Source organism: Melozone crissalis, unplaced genomic scaffold (assembly GCF_028551555.1).
Source record: "Melozone crissalis strain CALT ecotype California unplaced genomic scaffold, PUWL_Pcris_2 ptg000027l_1, whole genome shotgun sequence".
Taxonomy (NCBI): Eukaryota; Metazoa; Chordata; class Aves; order Passeriformes; family Passerellidae; genus Melozone; species Melozone crissalis.
This window is the reverse complement of record NW_026535805.1, coordinates 62,077,150-62,103,158: the sequence shown is the minus strand read 5'-3', so window position 1 is coordinate 62,103,158 and position 26,009 is coordinate 62,077,150. Positions and strand designations below refer to the sequence as shown.

Sequence of the window (26,009 nt, the reverse complement as noted above, 5' to 3'; positions counted from 1 at the left end):
TGGACATGTCAGCTTCCTCTATATGAGATATCTAACATTAGGAACTTATCCACAGCTAGAAATAAGCACACTCAACAATTTAACAGCAGAATTTACAGTGGAAGTCATCACCAAGGATGTATCATGCAGTAATGTTCCAGTTCCCCACAAATATTTAGCATTTAAGTATTTTTCATCTAAAGTACTTCAATGGTAAAAATATGAAAAACTCTCCAAACATTTTAAGCTTGTTTGTAAGAATAATTATTTTCCATAGTTTATATTTGATTGTTTCAAACCTTTTCAAAAGTACTAATATGCAATTTAATTTCCAACTTTTAAAGCCCATCACTCTTAGCATTATAGTTATGCCAATGTACACAAATATTAATTACCACAACATAGCTTTCTTTCTACAGAAAACACACAATAACTGTATTTATCTGGGCTCATTTGTGGAAGAGATCATGCATATAATCCAGAGGTTATCTTTATACAATGATCCAACTTACAGTATCAAGCATCTGTAAAACTTTGTCCTGCTCACAAGCATCCAGTCCATCAATAATTACAACAAGCCTTGTCTGATTCTGAGTGAAGCTGTCAATGGTTTTTGCCATTTTGGCCATCAGTTCCACTTCACATTTCAAAACCTATAAAAATGAAAAAAAAAAAAAAAGGAAAAGACATGTCTATAATACTTAAAATTGATAAAAATACATATATTTCCTTTTCCAGATTGCTATTTGTCCCGAAAATACTTCAGTAAGATTACAAGAATAAATTTACAAATACTCAAAGTGAAAAGTCCTAAAATGCCACTTCCAACATATTAATTTCCTATTTGAACAAAAATGTACAGCAGAAACATATATTCCACTTTGATATAACAAACTATCCTTATTTAAAAGCCATTACAAGGTTATTTAAGAAAATTATATTTATGCACAGTAAAACAGAAGTAAATAAAAATGCATTTGTGGCTTCAGCTAGTCCTCAAACATTGCTCTGCATAAAATGTACAGCAAAGTTTTCTATCTGCCTTCCAGTCAAGCACGTTATGCTCTTACTCTAATACTCAGTCACTGCCTTTCAAGATACGCAGTTTGAAGATTTGTTAGGCTTTTTAACATTGTTACACATGTAATAACCAACCATAACATAGAAACAAAGGTGGAATTTGCCTTTCCTAACTTCAGCAGCTAACAGGTGGACATTAAAATCTGATCTCTTAACCAGAAGATTCATTAGAATGTGCACAATAAGATGACATAAAACATGAGACTGGTAACTCTCCTGAAATGCCTACTTCTCTCCCTTCTCTCCTTTGATGGCAAAGGGTGAACCTAACTCCTAAAGGCTGAAGTTATGTCAGATAAATACTACTCAACAAACAACTGTCAAGAAACACACTACCAAGACACAATCAGGTCTTCTGTGCTGTAAAAGCATGGCACTAGGCATGCTGGCATCAGATGGGATTCACCTCTCTCAAAGGGCAAAGAGAACCTTTGACCAGGAGCCAGCAGGGTTAACTGACACAGCTTTAAACAAGAGGGAGCAGGATAAATCAGGCTTGCCCACCACAAACTGTGGTATGACACACCAAGGTTACAGGGATGCAGGGCTAGTGAGGGCCCTCATCTGAGACGTGCTGGCCACACTGGAGCATACTTAGAAGTCTTATGGAGATGAGGCAGGAACTACTGAGGTTACAGAAGCCAACAGGGAAACACCACTAAAATATTTCAAAGGATGCTCCTCTAAGAAGGTGACACAGCTCACAGCCCAGCTGAGGTGCCTCTACCTCAGTGCACACAGACTGGGTAACTAACAGGAGGAGCTGGAAGTCACCATGCTGCCAGAAAGCTTTGACCTAGCTGCCATTCCAGAAACTTTGGTGGATGAATCCCATGACTGGAGTGCATGTATTGATGGCTTCAAAATGGGACAGGAGAGGAAGGAGAAGAGGAGAGGTTGCCTTCTACATCAAGTGATGGAGAGATCACAAAAAGATGCCTCTGAGAAGCAGCCACAAACTGGTGGAGTCAGTGCATAAAAATTTGCAAGGACCAGACCAATAATTGACACCTTGGGGTTTGTGTCTGTAACAGGCCTGATCAAGGGGGGGGGGGGCTATTGATGAAGTCTTTGTGTCCCAGCTACAGGAGGCATCATGCTTGTGGACTTGCATCCTCCTGGGGAACGCAGATGACCCCAACATCATGTCATGAGCTGTCAGCATTCCAGGAAATTGCTGGAATTCAGCTAGGTAATAGACAAGCCCTACCAGAAGGAGAGCAGCACTGGACCTGATGGCCACTAATGTAAGTGAGCTAACTGGGGATGTCAAGCTTGGAGCTGCATCCTGGGCTGCAGTGATCACACACTGCTGGAGTTTGCAGTCCTGAGGAATAGGGGTCAGGTAAGGAATAAAGTCAGCACACTGCATTTCAGGAAAACAAACTTTTAGCTCTTCAAGGAGATAGTCAACAGACCCCCTGGAAAACTGACTACAGGGACAACACAGCTGGCAGATGTTTTAAGGATGCTTTCCATGGAACACAAAAGCCTGTAATCCCTAGAGGAAGAAAATTGGCAAGGAGAATAAAAACTGACTGCACTGAGTAGAGACCTGCTGGTGAAACCAACGTCCAAGACGTAAATGCACAGGCAGTGGAAGCAAGCACAGGTATGCTAGGAAGAGTGTAGGGACACGGTCTGGTTGTGAGCAGATGTGGTGAGGAAGGCCAAGGCACAGCTGGAGCTGAACTTGTCATGAGATGCAAAAAATAACAAAGGGTCAATGGCTCAGTGTCCCAATGCACATCAGTGACAAATGCTGTCCCTCAGAGATCCACACTGGGACCAGTGTTATTTAATATCTGTATTAATGACATGAATGAAGGGATCAAGTGCATGCCCAGCAAGTTTGCAGATGACACCAAGATAAGTGGCGCAGTTGACACACCTGAGGGACAGGATGCCATCCAGAGGGATCTGGACAAGCTCAGGAAGGGGGTTCATGAGGTTCAACAAGGCCAAGAGCAAGGCCTTGCACCTGTGTACTGAATCCTTGGTATCATTCCAGTCTAGGGGATGAACAGATGTAGAGGAGCCCTGCTAAGAAGGACTTGGGAGATGCTGGGGTGAGAGGCTGGACATGACCCAGCCATGAGCCCTTGCAGCCCAGAAAGCCAAATGTGTCCCGGGCTGCACAGGACACATCCAAAGCAGTGTGGGCAGCAGGTGAGGGAGGGATTCTGCACCTCTGTTCTGCTCTGGTGAGACCCCACCTGCAGTGCTGCACCCTCAAAACAGCAATGACACCAATGTATTGGAGCAAGTCCAAAGAAGGCCACAAAGATGATTAGAGGAATGGAGCACCTCTGCTGTGATGAAAGGCTGAGAGAATTGGGATTATTCAGCCTGAAGAAGATAACATTCTGGGGAGATGTTTATTGTGGCATTCCAGTACCTATAGAGGCCTGTAGGTAATATGAGAACAAACTTTTTGGTAGGGCCTTTTGCAAGAGGACAAGGGGTATTGGTTTTTAAAACTGAAGGACAGTCAATTTGGGTTAGATATAAGGAAGAAGTTTGTTTAAAATGAGGTGGTAAAACACTGGTACAGATTGACGCCCAGAAAAGTTGTGGATGCTCATCCTTGGAAATATTCAAGGTCAGGTTGCACTGGCTGACCTTCAAAAGGTCCCTTTCAACTCAAACTATTCTATGACTGTATGAAAAATATTTGTACAACAGATTTTTATACATTGGCTGTAATCTACAAAGCTAAAAATCACAATGCTACATTTTACTTTCAAAGAGGAGCATATAGCATATCTGATGACAGCCTGAGAGTATATTTATCAGTTTATACATACAAGACAGCAAAACAATAGTATTTTCTAACATTTTTCATGAAATACCATTTTTCATTAAATGGAGTGCTTTGTAATGTTTTTTCAGCACTACAGTTCCTTTCTTAGCAAAGAGGTCTTGCAGACAGACAAAGTTAGGCTTGTTTTTACACCTTTAGAAGATTCTCAAAGCTATTCTTTCTCATCTTATGATCTAAAGTAAGCTTTTATGAAATAATGGTAATTGAGAATTTTTTCCCAATTACTTTCTTCCCAGCAAAAATAAAATCAGAAAATTGAAATCCATGACATAACATTCATGATTAAACAGATAGATCTCATATACTAAGCACAATTACCACCGGCACAGAAGTGTTCCATTCAGTAAAAACTCACCAAGTCTCATTCTCGTGTTGTGAGACTTAGCCTGATTAAATTAATGGTGCCTCGATTTAATAATGCTCCATGTCTGGGGGTTTGTTTCATTCCTTTTGAGGGCCAATTCACACAAACACTCACCTTCATGAAGCCCTCACTTTTCAGCTTGTGAAGCTTGGAGGCAGCACTGTGCAGCCGTTTTCTCTGAGAATTCAAAACCGAGTCCATCACCTGCCACCATGTGCGGCAATTCAAGAAAAAGGCCAAGCCAACAATACAGGTCACTGTTATGAGAATAACGTTCACTGTCATGTTGGCTGACTCCACATTAAAAATCGCCAACAGGGCGATGGCAGAAACAACGCAAGACAAGATGAACAGGAAAATCACAAAGGATGGCAGGCAGCAAGTTTTCTTCCATTTCTTTTTACCTAGGAAACAAGTATTGCTGTTAGAATTAATGTACAACGATAGGTGAGTGAAAAATCTATTAACTTGCACACTTCTCATAAAACACTAACTGGCACAAAAGCTCATTGCAGTGTTACCACCTAGTCACAAACCAGTGGAGAAAAAAAAACTATTTGTCAAAATTATTGGAAATTACGAAGCAGAGATATTCCTTTAATCTTTAGTTTATTTCCATCATTTTAAGAAATCCACACTGGATAGAAATCACAATTTTGTATCAGTGCTATCACCCCTTTTGTGGCATCTCTTTGCAAAGTGTATTTGTGTAAACAAATTGTAAGGCAACAGTATAGGAACTACTCAGTTTTAAACTGGAACCTGGTACTTACATAATCTAATAGTAATGGTACCATTGAAGAACTAAACCAAAATTGCAAGCTGCAGCCTAAGGCAATCCTTTCCTGCATGCTAAAACACACACGAATGGGATAACTGCAGCAATTGTGCTTTGGACAGCTCACATGGACCCCAGAGGACAGTCCAGAGCTCCTGACTTCAACTGGACTGATAAGAAAGAAGCAAATACTGCAGCTGGAGCTTAGCACAGCTAAATCTGTGACCAAAGAAACAGCATTTTCCAAAGCAGCAGTCTCTGCCTTTAGGACCTGTACACATCCAGTGGTACATCTAGAAGATTGCTATCTTCTGGACACATTTGTTGATAACAAAGAACAGAATAGCAAAGATCTAAAACACAATTATGAGAGCTAAACATCAGTATTTGAACTACAGGGGGACAATCAAAGTAGAAAGAATACTCAAGGTTTATATGTGGCCCATATTATTTTCTATACCAAGGCATGAGCTGCAAAGGTTTTTCACATTGCTGACATAAATGACTTACAGGACTGTGCCGCAGGACAAAGCAACAGAAATGCATAATAACAGAAGTGAGAGGCAAGAAATGAAGGGGAACAGCTCAGATATAATTAGATTCAGTTCTAGGCTTAAGTAGAATTGCAAGCATCCTCTTACTAGAAAGAGACAGAACTGGATTAGAGAAACACTTGAATATCATGAACAATGTCATGACAATTGAAAGAGGTGTGTCTGCAAGTTTACAGACATAGCAAAAATTAAGATACAGAAGGCTAAAAATAAGCCTCTATGGAATTTCTGTGAACATCTATGTTCTGTGAACATAGGGAATAAACCTATGACCCTGGACCTGTAAACAACTTGAAAAAGGAGAGAATGTGCAAAATCAAATAGATAAAATCAATTTTAAAAATCAATTAGATATTTAGAGCACAGAAAGGCAACAGGGCAAAGAATACAAGTGAATGTAAGATTACAAATGAAAGGGAAAAGATGATTATTGCAAATAATCACAAGAAGCCAACACTACACTGCCATTCTCTTCAGGAAAAATTACAGCATCATGAAAGCTGTTTCACTGAGATTAAGGAGAGGAAGTGCAGAACCTAACATGGAAAAAAGGGTGAAAAAATCCACACATGTCTTTCATAAAGAACACTTAGTGAATTTGAAAAAGAAAAATGAGGAGTAAGTTGTGTTCAGCATACAGCTGAACACAGCAAACATAGTGTGTTTTTTCCAGCCTCTGCAGGACAGAAGAGTCTAAACATTTCTCTTTGAGACAGGTGACAGATTCCTCAATTTGTGGACAAAAAGAAATGAGAAGCAACTGACATACACTAAACTTTAAGTACAAACAAATCCTCAATTATTGACAAGTTAAGCCCTAGTATTCCTTCTTCACAATATCATACTCTACTCTGCGAATTTCTTTTTCTAGAAACCTACAGATGAAACAGAATGAAAAAGCTTGTAGGATCAAGTAGGTACACTTCATGCCCCCCTTACTTGTACTAATCACAGCAATTTATAGGATTGGACCAACATGTTAAACATATTTATTATTTCCAAGAATAAGCAGTGGTCACTCATAAAAGCTCTAAATTAAAATCTAATAAACTAAACAAACCTCTCTTAGCAATACACAAAACATACATTTCCCTTTATCTGACTCAGACACATTGACCTAATTTCTATGGAAATATGCTGCATCTATAAGGATGTAATATAAATATATATTTCCACTGCTGTTTCTGAAAACTATACTTCACAGGAGATATTCCTTTACTATATTAATAAAATCAAGATTAGTAAATAAAATGGGGCATTTTTTCTCTTCCAAACAAAGAGTTTCCCCTTCTCCATGAATTTCTGCTTGGCTACAACAATTTCTAAAAAGAGCTTATAATGCAAAAAACAGAAGCCCTGGTAACAGTGCACTGAAATGGAATAATTGGAAATGTCATTTAGGTAAAAAAAAAAACAAAAAAAAACAACCACCTTGTGTATCTTCTGTCTTGAAAACTCGAAATAGCCTTGTTGCTAGGAAACCAAATTCCCTTTCACATGCATCAGAGAGGGTAGCAATCATCTCAGCCAGTGAAGTCTCTCCACCTACACTGGACAGTCTATTGTAGTCTGTAAACAAAAATCTGAAAGAGAAAAGCATGTATTTTGTATACTTCAGAAAACTTTAAATATTTTCTAGCAACTAAAACAAAAGTCTTGCTGCATCTCTGTACTTAAAAGCTTTTTTAAGTGGTACAAAATGTAAAACACTTAAATTTTTTTAAAATCTACATGGAATTTAACTATTTTCCTATTTATCAACCTCTTCTTTGCCCCACTTCCTATTCTAAAACTTGATTTCTTTTAAAGATAAAAACTGTCACATCACTAATAGTACCTCAGATGACAGTAAAAACATGAAAATATGAAAATATCTTTATGATGCCAAACCATAATATTGACAAATATTTTCAAAACTGCATTCTGATCTATTTTCAAATATTGATAGAGGACTAAAAAATACAGAAACACAAGATGACATAAAAGTACCATGAGGCTAAAATAGAAGTCTTTAAGCAATAGATGTAAATTAAATTTTCAAACACACAACATAAATCTTCTTGTTTTCAGGTAAACTAGAAGCTTTGAACAGTCTGATGCTCTACTTACAGGGAGGAAAAAAAACCCACAAACCTTAACAGAAGTAATCAGTGGAACAAGCAATAGGCATAGATAATACACAACATACATAAATTCTTATTTTATCTGGTATGAATTTTCATTACTACAACAGCCAAAACCCCAAATTCTAAAAAGCACTTCCATCAACTTTGGCGGACTGTTTTTCTTGAGAGCACTACTATCTTCTTCACACTGAAAATTTTATGATCTTCTAGAGCTACTGTTTTTCTAACAGGAATCTCAATAATTTTCCTATTAAGCTAAATGTGCACATTAAACACACAGTTTGAGAAGGATCAGAGTGAGCCTGACTGATCTATTCAAGAGTAAATAAATGAAATAACTAACCTGACAGGTAAAGCTTTAGTGGTTTGCTCTGGTAGTTCTGGTGGGTTCACAAACATGAGTTTGAGAAGCAACTCTAAATATCCAACATGTCTTGCCAACCTTGTACTTAACACCCAGGCCCAGTTCCATCTCTCCCCTTCTCTCCGGCCACCAAAGTAAATGACAGCTAAAATATTAAAAAGATGTTATGGTTTTAATTTAGTCAACACTGACAGCTGAAAGAATCAGGAAGTTTGAACAGATAAAGTATGAAGTTCTGTAAAGGAAGTTATGAACTTTTAGTAGTTAGGCTAAAAATGAGAATGGTGAGAATGGTAAGAGTAACACAATGAAATTAATAAACAAAATCCTTCTTTGTTCTCAAGAATGCCCTCTCACAAATACCAGCAAAACAAAAGGTCCAAAAGGGTCTTATTGTCTACAAAACTATTTAGTATTTTTTCTGAATGGCAAAGCATATCTACAAAGCAATATTTAATCCCAAAAATAGATAAAAACCTTCATGAATTCCATACAAGACTTACTAAAGAAAATGTAGAGAACAGCTAATAAACTGAGTGACACTGCTATTCCAAGCTTTGCGTCCACAGTGAAGGCAAGCAATAAACCCAAACCTCCACACAGCATGAGTGTGAGGAATACAACCAGCCAAGAGAACTGAAACAAAGGTTCAATCTGCTGTCCTGCAAAAGTCTTCATTTCATCTAAAACAAAAACACAAAGACCAGTTAACATACGAAGTCACTAAAGAACAGATCATTTTTGAAAAGAACTTTTCCAGTAGACTGGATAACTTATCTCGATTATTGATCCAAAAAAAGACAATGATGCTTGAATTCTTCTTCAAACATCAATACAAAATCTTAAGTTTTCATCTATGCAATGAATGAAAATATTTAAATACACAATACTCAGATTCCTTGCTGCAGATTTGCTACCTCTGAAAGCATATTAAAAGCCATGCAATCCTCCTGCAAAAGTGTAAAACCTATTTTATGACTCTGAGAAAAATAAATCCACCACATCTGTCAAAAAACCCCACCCAACCCCAAAATCTCAATGAGTGAAACATGGACTGTGCTCCTCACACAGTCAGATGTAAGAGTACAATGTGAAGGTTGTTGTATTATTTCTGTTTGTGGATTCTTATTTACTAAAACAGGAATTCCTGAAGGAACTTATTTTGGTTCTATGGAGTAAGAAATAATAGATACACAATCCAGAACAAAAACAGGAATGAGGAACAGGAAGAAAACATTGAGAAAGTGCTTTAGAAATGTAAAAGCTCATCAGCAACAAATATTGCAGTCTTTTTGTATATGCTTTTTGTTTATGACATGGAACAGGAGATGAAAAAAATTAATGCAGAGATCTCATTTCAGCTAATAGGGAAATCACAGAAAGTAAGAAACACCAAAATTGGTAGAATTATTTTGAATTATATTGAAACTTGTCAGAAAAACACCCTTTATAAGAAAATGCTAAAACTAAATAAGATGCCTATATCCATCAGGAATAATATTGATTAATTTCATATACTGCATTTGCCTTACTCTGCCATCAGTTTTCAAAAAACTCAAAAATAAGAAACAGGAAAGGGGAAGAAAATTAGATGCAAAGAACATACATTAAAGAGAATAAAATATTAATAGCCTGATAATTGTTCTTAAGCATTGAAAAGAAAAAGACACACACGATGCACAATAAATAAATACTGCAGAAGAGGTCTGAACCTCATCTGACACACAAACAGGCCCAGCAAGGCATATTTTGGCAGTCAGACTTTCTGCAGTACCTAAAGGGTAGATTCACTACCGCAGGAAACTCACAGGAAAATAGACAAAAGCACCTAAAGACTGTCATGACATCGTATAACTGAACAAAGCAATCTATGGATGAACTGACCACAGCAAAATTTAAATCCTTTCATCATAGAACCAGAGACCAGATACAACATCACATGGACCAACAATCCTCACAAAACTAGTAACTCCAATGTGATGCTTTTCATAGATAGATTGTAAGTACTGAAAAGACTAAATCAAGCTTTTACCTTCCAGTTTCTTAAGCAGGAAAGACTTTCCACTTCCCCACTGTGCATACAAGCCTACACAGATGGGGGGCTGCATGGTTGGTTCACTCAGAATATCAGCCAAAGCGCTGCTGTACAGATCATAGCCCAGCATGTCACCATCAGACTCAGTGGGAGACAAGTGTCCTGCAACACAAACACTGTGCTACACATCTTGGCTCTAAGAAAGCTCTTCAGTACAAAAATTTTCATACATAAAGTCATGACACATTCACCCATATTTGTATATATACTCCTGCCCTATAACAGCTCTTGTTCTTTGTACATTCCTGTTCAAAGGAATTTTAAATCATCCACATAAATGATACATAATTATCATAACTATTGAAGTCTACTGCAAGATTCAAGACCCCAAACCACCAGAAGTCAAACAAAGTAATTCCCACACAAGCAAGATCCAAATAAAAACAAAGCGATTGATCAACACAAGTCACGTAGTATCTAACACCTAAAATCAAAATAAAAGGTTATTTTACCTGTGCCAGGCTTTCAGAGTGATGGGATTTTTTCCCAACTGATTATTTTTAAGCCTTCCTGTTAGGTGCAACATTAAAACACCAAAAAAATGTAGTCGCCTTTCAATACATAATTGAATAAACTGGATTGTCAACATACGAGTGATTTAAAAAAAAAAAAAAACTTATACTTACTGGCACCAAATATCTGTGTTAAAATACTCTTCTGGTGGCTACAGTCAATATTGTAAGGGGTTTCTCCTGTCTTGTTGGGTCTATAAAGCAATCGACCATCTTTTGGATTTCTTAGGAGTAATTCAGCAAGTTTACGGCTTCTCCCACGAATGGCAATGTGAAGTGGGGTATCTCCTTTCTGCAATTAAGTGAAAAGTCAGTAATATCTAAGAGGAATTCCTAAAACTATAGACACACTGTATGTTCAACACTGTTTCAGAAGCACTATTTCCTTGAAATAAATTTTAGGACACTTTCAAAAGCATCAGTGCCTTACAGCAAGCATTTTTGCCCTTGAAGAAGCATTACAAATGTTTCAGAGAAGACATGTGAAAAAGCAGTTCTTAGAATGCTAAACCTCAGACACTGCCTTCTTTCTTAAATGCTTATTAATATCTTGAAGTTCATGAAAACTGTAGTCTCTGTGTAGAAACAAATGTCTACAGGCAAACTCAGGGACTTGTTTGGAACAAGAGCTAGTGCTTGTTAGAATTTTTTCAATGTCTGCTCAGACTTCCCCAAAAACTTCCCAGTAAAAGCTTTCTTATTGCATCAAACCAATATAATTACTTATTCACCCTAAAGAAGAGATTAAAAAAGCACCAAATAAATGTTCCTGTATTTAAGAGGTTTGCAGTCAAAGCAGGTAATGCATAACAAGACAGCAATAACCAGCTGTATTTGTCCTTGGCATCCTTTAGTTTCATGTCTATTAATCAAAACCTAACATTAGTGACAAATGACAACCATTCTGTATGCTCTTCTTCAAGTGTACTAAAAATTAGCTGTTTTATCTGTGCAAGTTTTTATTCCTCACCTGGATTTTTTTTCAAGTAATTAAGAGCACCCTAATACAAAACAAATCAAAATCCAACATAACACTAATGGTGGAAACAAATTTACACTTAAGTGTTCTTATCTATTTAATTATTAAACATATGAGAGACTAAGCATTTACATCTTATTGTCTATTTAATTATTAACCATATGGGAAGCTCTCTTTCTGTATTGACAGCCTTGACAGCCCTCTCCAAAAGCCTGCTGCAAAACTGAAATTATTAAATATACAAACAAACAAATATTCTTTACCTTGTCTACAGCAGAGACCTTAGCTCCTTTATCCAGAAGAAGTTCTACTATTTCAATATTTCTCATCTTGGTTGCCTTTATAAGCGGTGTTTCACCATCCTGAAATGGAAAAGCAGGACTAATATAAAGATCTCCAGATATCCAAAACCAAGTAAAAGAAATAGTGATTGGGTAACAAATGAAAACAAAAAAATTTAAGATCATTAAAATTAAATGTGCTACTGTGCAAACACCACCACTTTAGCACCTATGTCTATGAAAGTTGATAAGAATCAACTTTATCAATCTAGAATCAGTTCTAGATTGACAAGAATCAAAGAAAAAAAAACCATTTCTGTCAATAACAGTGTCAAATAGAGAAAGACAAAATTCAGATATAATACAAAATATATGAAAATATTCCAATGCTGTGCCAACTATTCTCTTATTTTTTTCCTTACTGCTGCACATGCCTAAACTCACACCTAGTAATATCAGAAACCTCTTTCCTCAGTTTCCAGTAGCACCTGCTCTTTACTCCTTATTGCTGGTCATGTCAATGATGCTGAGGTAAAGAATCCACAAGCTCCCTCCTATCCCTGTTTGCTATTTAACAGCAAATCATATTTATCAACAGAGGGAACATTACTATTGCTGAGAAGCCTTATTTCAGGGAAAAAAAATTAACAGTGTTCAAGGTACCAACACTTGACAAAAACTGAAAGTGGTATGATCTTCACATCACACAAGAGCTGAGGAAAGAACAGATATTAAAGAAAGCAATTCAATTAAAATACTGTTACCTTGGTACATGTCTCAGTATCAGGGTTGCATTGCAAGATATCCCTCACCATTGTAGCATTTCCTTTCTCAACTGCCCAATATAAAGCAGTTTTATTATCCTAAAAAAAAAAAAGGAGAGTATTACTCACTAACAGTACTTTTATTTAGTTGGATTAATTTCAAAAAAAGTATTTAAAGTACAACTACTATATATTGAAAACTGCCTATAATACAGCAATTTTTAGCACAGCTGAAGGCAAAGGGAAAGGTCAACAAATCTAATTGGCACAAGAGAAGAATTTAGAGGGGAGGATGCAAATTTGGCTAGGGATTATAAATCTATTTTGAAAATGTTTGTGAAATATATTAAGAGCTTTAACAATCCAAGGAGACTTAACCTGTCTTGAAAAAGTTTCTGAAATTACATTTAAGTTTTCAGTTCTAACTCAAATATACAAATTACCTCATGAAATAAACCAACCTTTTTTCAGAGGCTTTGGAAGCTGGGAAGCTATAAAAGTAGATGACAATAAAGTCAACACACAGTACCAGAACTCTGATCAGCCAGATATTTCATCAGTAAACCTGGGGGAAGGTTCACAGCTGCAAATCTGCTTCTGTCATCTTCTTTTCCTCCCAGTGATGTGTGGATGTGTGCTACTCAGAAAGTTTTCACATATGGGAAGACTTTCACAATCTTTCTGTAGCCTAGTGACTGCATCATGTCTCTTTCTGTTTGATGCATATTTCTGTAGAGACATTTAAGAATAGCCTCTGAACACACACCTATTTCTAAGCAGGAATGTCAAAGTGTCCCTTGCAGCCTTCTACCTTGCTTGCTTCTTTCATTTACAGCTCTTTCTCTTCCACTCATGGGCTTCACAGCATACTGAGTTTAAAGCCTTTCTCAACAGTTTAACAAGCCCAGTCACTAAGATTTCTTTCCTCTCCAATCACTTGAGTTTCATCTTCTCTGTCCTTCAGTGAGCTGGCTCCCAAGACATCAGCCTGAGCTGTACATTAATCACACAGCCAGGTGCTCCCAGCCGGGTCCTTGCCCCTCCCAGAAGGGCTGAGGAAAACTGCCTGAGCCCTTATCTGTCCCAACACCCACTGTCAATGGCCTTTCAGTCATGTTTTATCTGCTGAAGCTATCCACCAGCTAGTGACCACATGAATGAATGATCAGCAAGGAACACCATGACTGGAAGGCTGGCCAAGACTCAGCAGTATTTCTGAAACATCACAAATTTGGGCAATCAATCAACACATCTCCCCAGAAGAGGCCAGGAGGCAGGTGCTGCAGTGCCAAACAGCAGGGAAGTTGCTCCCAGCAGGGAACTAGCACTCATCTCCAATTTTGATACTGCTGGTCCTAAACTCTGATCTGAAGTGAGGAGCCAAAATGTAGCTCTGATGTTACTGACTCCTGCTGTGCCTCCTGTAAGGCCACAGAAGTGTTGTCTAGATCAACCACTGCAAATTGCCACTCAAGCAGCCTCATGCTGCCACAAGTCACAAGCTTCCCTGCTACCAAAGTCTCTGCATCCTCCTGCTGCTTCTGTATGGCTTCAGTCACAGCAAGATGTTAAAAAGCTTCAGATTTCAAACCCATGTCACAACCAGAAGAACAGGTTGCCAATGTCAGCTTAGAGGAAGAGATTCTAATGCTACTTTTTCTTGAGAACAAAAACTTGTTGGCTTCTCAGAGACCCTCTGCAGCAGCAGCAGGCAGCTCTCAGTGACTAGTTACTTTTGTGTACCAACTTGCAGAACCCATGTGCCAACAAAGCAGAGTGGTTTGAACAGCTTCAAGCAAAAGAAAGCAAACTGAATGTAACAAACACAAGTCCCATGCTGAATGAGAGAGCTTCCAGTACAAGAGTAAAACTAATACCTTAATCAAAGGACAAAAAAGAAAGAAGGGGTAGGTAGAAAACACAGAAATCACTAACAGTGTTTAACAGAAAGGAACACAGAACATTGGTGGAGACAAGAACCAACCAAGCACAGTGACAGAATTGCTCTGACAACAGATACAATCTCTGGTGTATCACATTTCATTGATACTCTGTTTAAAATATGATTTAAATCATTATATTAAATGTCTTTAAAAGTATGCCATTATTCTAAATCTGTTCAGTAGTGCAGATGAAGTACAGTTTACATTTTGGGGTTTTCAACCATTATACAATTAAGTGAAAAAACTGTGCTTAACAAGCCATTACAATTACATGTATCTTATAGCTTAAAACCTGCACAGCAACATGATGTATCTTACTGTTTGATGGAACTGAATTTCCTATAGAGTAGACAGCGCAAACTTTAATGCTCTATTTTCAGGAACACAGTATAATTGTTTGGTATAAAGATTCACATCCTGTTTAAGAAATACTCTAACATTTACACTGTTGTACTTACCTGACCTCTGATATCTATATCAGCATATTTATGGAGCAGGGCTCTCACAATTTCAACGTGACCACCTCTAACAGCCCCAATCAACACTGTATCTCCACTCTAAAAAAAAAGTGAAAGAATATTGAACATGAATTAACATTATTTGCCAATAAGAAATGCAACATAGAATGAATTATAGCTTCCAAACATGCACTATGCCTATTCATATTAAGAAATCTCCATTCATTTTAAAAAAGATACAGAAAATAGAACGATCTCTAAAAAAATGGGTATTTAATAGAAAAAATTCTTGACCTTTTTTTTCAATTGTTCAGGAAAACAAACACTCCATAAATATATCTAGCTTATACCACTATCCTAAAAAACCCAGCATAAATTAATAATAAATATGAAAAAAGCCAACCAGGAAGACCAAGCACTCATAGTAATAACCTGCTTACAACCAAACAAGAATATTGTCAATCTCTTAGAGATGTTTCACAGCTGACAAAAGCTCCTCAAGAATTTTAAATCAATTTATCTTGTTTAAATACACTATGCTATTATAAAGAAAAAAGCAAAAGGCTAATTTCATCTCAGATCAAAATTGTAAAAAAATTTGGTGTGGTAAATGAAGCTGTATATACATAAAACAAAGTTACAGTTGTGCTTAAGGCTTCTGATTTTAAGACACTTAAGGACATGCTAGAATTTCAGAAATTACCTTACAGTCCTGAAACTGCCTATTACTCCTTTTAGGATGAAACAGGAAAAATAAATATAAGTGTAGCAAAATCACAGGTGTGGGACTCAGAGAACTCAGCAGTAGGAAATGTCCCATCAATCAGTCACTACATACTTGGCTGCAAACCAAGAAACTTTCTTTATCAAAACCTACTCTAACATCTGAAACTAAGAGTACTCATTGTTAGGTGTATTTTTGAACACAGTCAGCTGTGCTGAAGGCTGTAATTTCTCCTTCCTGAAAGCACAGAAATGCAGACTGTTGTAGAACATTGTGGCAAAAGAGGTGCTAAGAGGATTGCAATGGATTTTCTTAAATATTTTAAGTTTGCTATGTGCCTGAGATCAAATTTGTTGTGACATAACTATAGCTCAGTACACTGCCATCTAAGAAATGCACTGACACTTGAAATACAGGAAAATGCATCCAAAACAATTTTAAATTTATGAGGCAAACATTAGAAAGTTTTCCTCTATTCTCTGCAACCCCAAGCAATCCAACTTACGCAGTGTCAAAAACATATTACCTCTCTGAACTAAGTCACTGACCCTGACAGAGACATCTAAGTTCAGGTATCTAACCAACTACAGCCTCGAGGCTGCAGTGCTTGACCTGTCTCTGACACTTCAGAAACACCTCCCTGTCAGGGGGGCACTGCAGACAGCCCAAAGCACCTGTGTAAGCAACCAAATAAAATCCTGAGCTGCCAGCAAGCAGATTCCCACTGTGGGCACTGTTCATGTCACATCTCTACTGAGTAATGCACTTATGGGTCAGGTACACAGTGTTACACTTACATCTCTTAACCCAGAGCTGAAGTCTCCCTCTCATATATGCAAGTTTCCTCGTAAAAAGTTTCATTGTAAAAGATAAAGGTACATGCTGAATACATTCTTTTTTACAGAATCCATGGTTTATGGTTTTAGCAGCACTACCCCACCCCAAACCTACAGATTAGTTCATAATTAGTCTTATGTTACAGATATGTCAGATGCTCTATGTTCTCAATTCAAGCATCTCAAAGAAAAAGAGCAGCTTCAGTAATTTATCCTTGAGCTCCACATAGCAACATTTAGCACTTAATGTACTTTAAAAGAGCAATACACAAAAATACCCCTAGATGGCAGAAAAATTAGAAAGCCAGAAAAATCACATATTTACAATTCTGCATACATTGGTATTTAAACATAAACTATATCTATATAAAATGACAATTGTGATGAAAATTGACTCACTCTGTCAGGAATGTTCACGTAAGTTCCAGCATCAAGAAGATCCTGCACAATTTCAGTATGTCCCTCCTTTGATGCAATCATCAAAGCTGTATTTCCATCTTTATCTGTTAGGTTTACATTTGGGTTCCTTTTCAGTATTTCTTTTACTGAGTCAGTATAGCCACCCTTCACTGCTACAATAAGTGCAGTCATAGAGTTCTTTAAATAAAACCAAAACATTTTATTGTACAGTGGATATAGCAATCATCATTATATCAGCAGTTCAAATAAGAAGAGAACACTCACTGACATCACTCTCTTAATCATCCAAATGCTACTTCAGTTTTGTGTTTTAAAGTGCACCAAAACACATGCTTTTTGAAAAGAAAGAAATAAACTAAGAGCAATTGTACACATTCAAAGGCAATAAGTAAAGCTCGGATCAGTTTATTTTACCTCCTGAATTCCACACATATGATAAAATAATTTTCTTGTCATGGATATGGGAACATAGTATTATCAGAGCACACAGGTCTACCAATACTGTTGACAATAGGATCTTTTAAGAACTTCAGAAATAATCATATGAATACCAAAAGTTTTCCCAATCTTCCACTTAACTTTAAATGGACTTTGTTTTCATTCTGACAAACAATTTAAATGCAATCTGTTATATTTTAAAACAATATGCAGCTGAAACTTCTGAAAAAAATTCAATTTCTGAAAAGTCGCAGTCAACATTATTATTTTCAAAAGATTATTTGTGTTTGATTTACTTTTCAAATGGCACTGAGGAATTTGATGTATCAGGCATGGATACTGAATGAATTCTGATAGCATTAACCTTCAGGTAACAATTACTGAAATTAATTTACAGTCATTAAAATTTACTCTTAACATACTGGCGTGTACACTGTCAATACAACTCCCTAGTTACATCATTAAAAGGCACTGAGAAATGTCAGTAACTCTCACATGCAGTCAGCAAATAGCTGAGAAGCAAAACACCCCAACACCAACATTTCATCTTGTCTCATGTATCTCTTGGTATGTTTTATAAAAAAACCCAAATAGTACACACATATGCACTTATTAAAATGCAGCTACTTACAGCTCCTTCTTGGTCAACATCAGCTCCCATCTGCAGCAGGTATTTCACACACTCCAAATGACCTTTCCTTGCTGCCCAAACCAGTGGGGTGGTTCCATACTGAAAACACATTCACAACATTTTATCATGTTGCCTTCTGTATTTAGTATCCCATACAATCTGGCATACTTATCCTATACTTCACTGCTTTAGTTTTTACAAAAATATAATTTCAACTTGTGAATTAACACAAGCATTTGAAAAGCCACTCCAATTTTTCTTTTGCAGATAGCTGTAAGAATTATTTTTCTATACAACTTAGGATAGCAAGGTTTCCAACAGCTCTGAAAATAGAAATATGTTCACAACCATCTTGAGTGCACTATGCAAAAACCTCTTTCAAGCATAACAACTTACTCTAGCACACCAATTCCAATCTCATGGGTAAAATACAACAGCAAGTGTTTTTCTAATCAAGAACTCATAGATTTCCTTTCACAAGAAATTCATCAAACATTACAGAAATTAAATGTTATACAGGTATAACTTACTTTGTCAGAGCAGTTCACTTTAGCTCCATGCTGCAGCAAGAGATGGACTATATCTGAGTGACCACGTCCTGCTGCCCAAATGATTGGATAAACACTGTATTGCTTAGAATTAAAAAACAAATAAATAATTATAGTCTTAGGCATTTTAATTATTTTACATCAACAAAACAAGTCTCAAGAGAAGTTAAACCCATAAAATAACGAATATACAGAAATAAATCCAACTACATTACCAATAATTGTTATCCAGTACATTACCTAGACAATATCTAGAAAGTTGTCCACTGTTTTGAACCAGTTTTGATTTATAACTCTTTAAACAAGGTTTGTAAATTCACATCCTTGTCTTAATAGGAACAGTTGTAAGGTAGAAAGGAAGCAACAGACAGCTGTGTAATACTCCTGAGTAATCAGGACTGCAGAGGAGTTGTGCCATGCACACAGACACTGCATGTATAAAACTAAAAAAATCAATCATCACAAAGGTTTCCCTGACCACTGGGGTTCTTTCTTCATTGTTCCTTGCCTCAAACAGCAGAGAACTGACAGTATAAACAAATTGTTCAGTGCCTACACTTTTGTAGAAAATGCTTACAAATTAGCTAAATCTCAAAATCTTATGTTTTTTTATTCTCCAATATGAACGGTATATGTTCATATAATCTAAACTATTATGAAACAATTAAAGAAATTATGGTTTCTACATTGCACACATTAGTTACTCCATTAACTTCTACAGTCGCAGAAAAATGACAGTTGTTATACAAGTAACATTAGATACACTACTTATCTTTCCTATGATTTCCTCTCCTGATATTTTGAATCTCAAAATGAGCTATTCGCTTCAATTTAAAAAAATTCAAAATTATTAAAAAAGCCAGTGGCAATCAAACAGATTATCAAAGCAAATCCTTCATAAAGTAAGTAAAAAAATATTATACTGCAAAAAATGCAAAATGTTTGCTCAAGACAGTATTGATCAAAATTTTGATCAATAGTTTGATCAAGATGAGTGTGCAATTCAGGACTTCAAACATTTGGGAGGAGGAGATGTTTAAGACTGAAACTTACCATGCCTGTGATGTTTGGATTTGCTCCTTTCTCAAGCAGCAGTTTGGCCACTTCAGTACGGCCTTTGTATGATGCCCACATCAGGGCAGTCCATCCTCCCTAGCAAACACAATTCAAAGAACTGTAAAAACTGAAAAATACTTAGAAATATAACTAATGACTTTTATTTCATTCTGTATTTGTCCTAAAACTAATCTGCAAATTCAAAATAGAGTAAGGACTGACCACATAATGTTGTAATCTTATTTATTCAAAATAAATATTAAGCTCCTGCATGGAAGTACTAATTTCCTGTTATATGCAAAATTTGGGAAAACATCATGTTCTTAATGTTGCTGAACACTGAATTCAGATTTCAAATGCTTACAAATCCAACCACTGGACAAAAAAAATAAACAAAAAAACCACATCAATGTCTTAAAGTCTAGATTCCAAATTATTAACATGGAAAGTTTACCTTTGAGTTCTGTAGCAGGGAGTAATAAGAGCAATTAATTTCCAACTACACTGGTGTGCTCACTTGAGTTTGTAAGCTAGGAGACAATAAGGTTTCACTGCCTAAGGCATTTGACAGGTCAGGTAAACAAATACAATTTTAAAATAACAGTATGCCTCCAATAACTGTAAGAACAGTTTTTATTTATTTGTAATACACTTCAGGAGATGAGAAAGATCCCTCTGACTGGCAGAGGTCTAGAAATCAAGCACTTGGCCATGTGAATATGCTTAATGTTAAACAAAAAGTCTTGGTTTGTGAAGATGCCTCAGCTTTCAGACAGAGTGGAACTTCAGTTAAAGGAAGCACTTGAACTCATCCCCAGTGGTTTTCCACATTTTAACTTAAGCAGAACAAAATTAGTCCTTGCAGGTAGCTAACGTAATCTCCTGTAAATGGGAACAGTTTATAGCTCTTCAGAGCCAGCTCACCTTAGACTCATGGCAGCAGCTTTTAGAACCCTTTAGATGGGCTGGACTGTAGTGCCCACTTTGCCAGATAAAAATTTGGCAAGATGAATGAAAGCAAGTATTAGAGACTGAAAACAAGAGCTGCTGTATGAGCAATCATGGCTGTCCAGAGTGAAAGTAAATACAGACAGGTATCTTCTGGGAAAGAGAACATTTATTTTACCAGAATACTTGAAAAAAAAAGCCACTACCACCCAAAAAAATCTCCAACAAAAGAAACCACAAACCAATCCTCCTCCTGCAAAAAACTCTCGCTACACAAAACACACCCCAAAATCAAACTGTTGTTCAGTTTAGCTTTTTTCCAAAGCAAATTAAGGGAGGAACAGCAATCCTAGTAAACAGCTGCCATTATTAACAGTAAAGCAATCATTTGACAGCTGTAAAAAGCAATTTTTAACTATATATTCTCTTTCATTTCAGCAGCACTGGGTACATAATGTTAAAATGAAAGATCTTTCCTTATTTGTATGGAATCAAAAAACTCCAACTCACACAAGTGTTTTTGTATTTTATTTTTAGACTAAGCCAACACATACCAAATCCCGATGCTCCAAACTGACATTATAATTGAGTAGCTCTGCTACAATAGCTGCATGTCCTTCTTTAGCTGCTGAAATAAGAGCTGTCCAGTTATCCTAGAAAAAAAGGAAAAAAATGTTATAAAGTAATATTCAATATTTCAATACAAGTAACCTTGTTCTTCAAATGTTTAATCCACAACAGGAAATACAGAAGCCCATAAAATAGCCATCCTTTAAAAAAATAATAACAATACTAATGAACTCACAGCGTGCCAGTTATACCCATGGAAATACAGACCAGTTACTCCAAATATCCCCTCCAGTTTTGAGCTCTCCTACCCAATATCTAGCCCTTTCCACTCCTCAGTTCACTGCAGGTTACCTTAATAAGTATATGGAGGAAGCAGCACCTACAAAGGATTAGAAAATGAGGTGAAGGTATTAAAAACTCCTGAGAGGGAACAAGATGCTAACCAAAAGAACAGAAAACAGTGGCAGTAAATCTCCACATATAATGTGTGACAGCACTCAAGGGACTGATATGCAGGGTAATCTGGACCACAGCTTTTCACACTTCTGATCACTTCAGGAAGCTACATTTCCCCTTGCATTATGCTTATTTCCCCCCCACTGCTCAAAGCTCATCCAGGTGTGGATTGATTTTTTTATATGCTACACACTTATAAAATATAGCAACAGTTCATAAGGTAGCTATCCTTCCTAGAAGTATAGAAATTGTAGCATTTACAGCAACTGTAATAAAATGTCCAATAACAATAAGGAATTGGTTGGTTGGTAGGTTTTGATTGTTCTGGAGTTTTTAGGTGACAGATTCCACAGAAGACCTTTCCTAGATGTCCATACTGCTACACTTAAACTAAATGCAGAAGTGAAAAAAACAAGTGATATCCTTTTTCCTGGTTATTACTCTTCACTGGAATATACAGAGCTTTCAAAACTTTCTAACAATATCTCTGTTCTATTCACCCCTTTGGAGCATCTTTCATCTGGAGTCAACCTCTTTTGCTGAGGCACAAAGACAATTCATAAATGTCAAACCCCTCTCTGCCATTGTTCTGAAATAATCCTTTAACCTAAATTCTCTCTGGGTATTTGCTGTAAAAATACCAAACCAAATTAAAAAACCCCAAACAAACAAACAAACAAAAATTCAACCCACTGACATACCTCAACACACTGAGATGAGCAAAATACTTGGACCTCATCTTTGATGCTGTCTTTCTCCATTCTGATTTCCCAGAAGACACACCAGCAAATTCAGCAGAGACTAAGATGTTTTAAACAGCTGAGGAATATCCCTACTCTTCATGAGGGCTCAGAGAAATACATGAGCTATGCAATTTTGTATAAAATTTCTCTTATATGTCATCATTTTCCACCTGCTTTTTCCCCTCCTGAGCTCAACCTAAACTCCCTCTCTTTGCCTGCCCCTTGAAATTTCCTCTTTTTCCACTGTTAGGTGCCATCACATAAAACACTAATACTTACTGCATCTTCCAAGTTGCAATTAGCTCCCTTCTTGAGAAGCTCCTGGACAATTTCTAAATTGCCTTGCTCAGCAGCCAACATAAGTGGAGTCTGGCCATTCTGAAATCAAAGTGACAGGAAAATAGATGCACTGGGAAATGATGACAATGACACATATAATCACACAAAAGACCCCAGAAACTACAGAGCAACATTGTTTCCATTTTTAATTACCACTGAGAAGTAGTAAGGAGTGGTGTTGAAACCACACTGCAATAAAAATGGAGAATATGGTATTAAATCCTGTCCCATAGGGGCTTAAAAAACAAACACAAAAAACCTCAAACATTTCAGACATTAAAAAGGGCTACTAAAAGGAAAAAAGTTACATTATTAAATATCTACCTTTTTGAATTATTTCCTTGCTGAAGACATTTCCAATATGTGTTACATGTCTACAACCTGGAGTAACTCATTCACATTGTAAAAAAATTAATAAAGAAATATATCTACCTTCAGAACCACAATGGCCATTAAAACATACACACTGATTCAGAGGAATAGTTGCTAAAGCCTTGGAAAAATCAGTCAGGTTATATACCCCACTTTTATCTCACAGCACAGGAACTACAGACATCACTCCTGTCCTCTGCAACATGGGTTCTTAGCAGACAGTCTCATCTCAGGGAAGATGAAAGACAGAAAATCTGCTTCATTTGCCTTCAGAAGTATTTTAAAAGTCAGTTAGAATCTGTCATCCTTCCATCAGCCTACTTTTGTGTCAGCACATTTCTGAGGTACAATTGCTCTGGATGCTGAAGAGTAAAACTTGCTAAATTTTACAGTAAATTTATTAATTCCAAGTTTAAAAAAGTACGAGAATTTTTCCTGACCTCACTTCTATTTTTTCTCTCCACCACACAGAAAACTCAAATTAACTAGTTTCTTAAAAATGCAAAAGCTACCTGTTAGGAGCTATATACCAGCAATTTCCCTGGAAAGAATAAAAATGCAGAATCACAATACAGTAATATCACTAACCTCCATAATTGAAACTATTAATGATATGATTACTAAAGATACTTGATGATTCTTTCTGCTCTTTACACACACAGGATCACAGAAATGTATGGATTCTTTCAAAAATGCTTTCTGGCCCATCAGCTGTTCCTTATGTAATTATATTTATAAGGTAATTTTTCACATGGAAAAATTATGCCCTCATGTAAGTTTATGCTGTTATAGCTGTACATTGTATACATTCAAAAGGACACCATTGCTTTTAGATCCTAAAGTATATTTTATATCAACAAGTAGTTGTTTTATGTCTGGTCATTAAAAAAAAGGAATTAAAATGTTCAAAAAATCAAGAGAAAATAAAATGCTACTTTTTAGAAAAGAACAGCTCTCTTTGGAGGAGAAAAGAGTCATAACTTCTGCTCTTTAAGATATGCAAGTTAATAAGTTGGGAATACACATGCCAAGTGATTTCAGAAATCCTGACTGACCCCTCTTCCTCCTGTGATGACATCACTGGGCAGTGGATGCAGAGCTGAGACATTGTTTATGCCATACCCAGCAAGGATTTCAACACTGTCTCCCACAACCAGGCACACTAATGAAGTACAAGCTAGACAGATGGACAGTGAGGTGGACTGAAACTGGCTGCAAGTGCTGGGCTCAGAGCACTGGGAGCAGCAGTACAAAGTGCAGCTGGAGGCCAGTCCCTAGTGCAGGGAATCAATACTGGGATCCTATTTAACCCTTTCATGAAGGATGGGGCAATGGCACAGAGTGCACCCACAGCACCCTCACAGCCTGGACAAAGCTGGGAGGAGTGGCTGATGCACCTGAGGCTGATGCACCTCTGCCATGCAGAGGGCACTGAGGGGCTGGGCAGACAGGAACCTTACTGCACTGAGTACTGCAGAGGGAACTGCCCTGAACCTTGGTGAAGAGAGGCTGCACCAGACACAGGCAATTCCAGCTGGCTCCAACCAACCCACCTCAGGACACAGGACTAGATAATCTCCAGGGATGCCTTCCAAGCAATGCTTTGGCAAAACAAATAAAACCCCCTATTTTAGCCTGACCATTCTTCTCATCTCCTTCTGAACTGTTACAGTTACTTTTGTTATCACTCTGATTGTCTTCCACAAGTGGGTAACAGAAAAGCATAATACATTCCAAATAAAAGTATGTCTGGATAAGAAGAGGCTGTGGATGGGTAAATTATTCCCTTCTGTAAGAAGTGTCATACAGCTGCAGACTGGCTTTAGTTTTCTGAGACAGATGTAAAATTTTCTATAGGGGTACTGAAAACATCCTTCCCTTTTTGTTAGAAGACTCTTAATGTTATAAGGTTTTAGCAACCATCACAAAGATTTCACAACACAGAAACAAAAGACAATTATAGTATCTGTGACCTCCAGATTAATTCTCAAAACTTGTCCAAGAGTCTAGACACTCCACAACAACTAAAAGCCCATTTTTCTCACACACACATCAAGTACTGTCTATCTGTACATCATAGCTCAGTGTAAGTGTTGGAACAATCAAATTATAAAGGAGCACACCTGCATCTTTTTGGGGAAATCAATTAGTAGTGTCATCTCACAGGTTAGCGCTCTCACAGTCCGTGAGAGAACAGAAGATTCAGAATTGAACATGGAGAAGCTCCTTCAGTACCAAGAGCAGAAAGAAAGGCACATCAAGGGAAAGTGGAGGCTGTTAGGATCAAACTGCATCACACAAAGCAAATACCTATCATAGCTGCTAATTCATGTGTCTGGTATGAGAGAGAAAAAAATCACACAAGCAGAAGGACGTGCAGAGAAAATGCAGAGAGGCTGAGACTTGCCCCACTCAGCTGACACTGACAGTGTTAATGCAATAAACTATCCATACACAACTGACTGGGACAGCCCAGCTCTTCTGGCAACTGACCACAGTCAAGATAAAAAGGCTTGGTACAAAGGGTTGGTAATAATGTGGGTGGTCCTACCAAGTCACAAGTCACTGCAGCCTGGGAGGTCCTGGCATTAGCAAACCTTAGCTCGCCAGCAATCTTTTTAGATCTCCAAAGGCATTCTCCTTTTGGTATTTTTTTTTTACCCAAGAAGAAAAGATGTCTTGGCAAGTCTAAAACTGGAAAGTGAACAGCACTCAAAGCCACTGAATTCCAAGGAAGAGCTATATTTAAACAAAGCTCCTATCATTATACATATAGAGCATGCCCACAAGGGGGTTGAAACTGATGCAAACCACACACCTCTGTCTG

The 26,009-nt window shown here is 37.1% G+C and overlaps 1 protein-coding gene across 3 annotated transcripts in view; it reads right to left on the bottom strand.

The window, feature by feature from the left end:
- Positions 1-26,009, bottom strand: part of KIDINS220 (kinase D interacting substrate 220) — a 75,407-nt gene that overhangs the window by 40,766 nt on the left and 8,632 nt on the right. For all 3 annotated transcript variants that reach the window (XM_054279366.1, XM_054279367.1, XM_054279368.1), the window contains exons 3-18: positions 22,751-22,849; positions 21,257-21,355; positions 19,752-19,850; positions 18,681-18,782; positions 18,151-18,249; positions 17,061-17,258; positions 15,102-15,200; positions 12,701-12,799; positions 11,919-12,017; positions 10,791-10,968; positions 10,102-10,266; positions 8,573-8,752; positions 8,049-8,214; positions 7,011-7,162; positions 4,362-4,651; positions 492-632 (exon numbers count right to left, since the gene is read on the bottom strand). In XM_054279366.1, the coding sequence (XP_054135341.1) occupies positions 492-632; positions 4,362-4,651; positions 7,011-7,162; positions 8,049-8,214; positions 8,573-8,752; positions 10,102-10,266; positions 10,791-10,968; positions 11,919-12,017; positions 12,701-12,799; positions 15,102-15,200; positions 17,061-17,258; positions 18,151-18,249; positions 18,681-18,782; positions 19,752-19,850; positions 21,257-21,355; positions 22,751-22,849 (2,265 nt within the window). The remainder of the gene's footprint in view (positions 1-491; positions 633-4,361; positions 4,652-7,010; positions 7,163-8,048; positions 8,215-8,572; positions 8,753-10,101; positions 10,267-10,790; positions 10,969-11,918; positions 12,018-12,700; positions 12,800-15,101; positions 15,201-17,060; positions 17,259-18,150; positions 18,250-18,680; positions 18,783-19,751; positions 19,851-21,256; positions 21,356-22,750; positions 22,850-26,009) is intronic.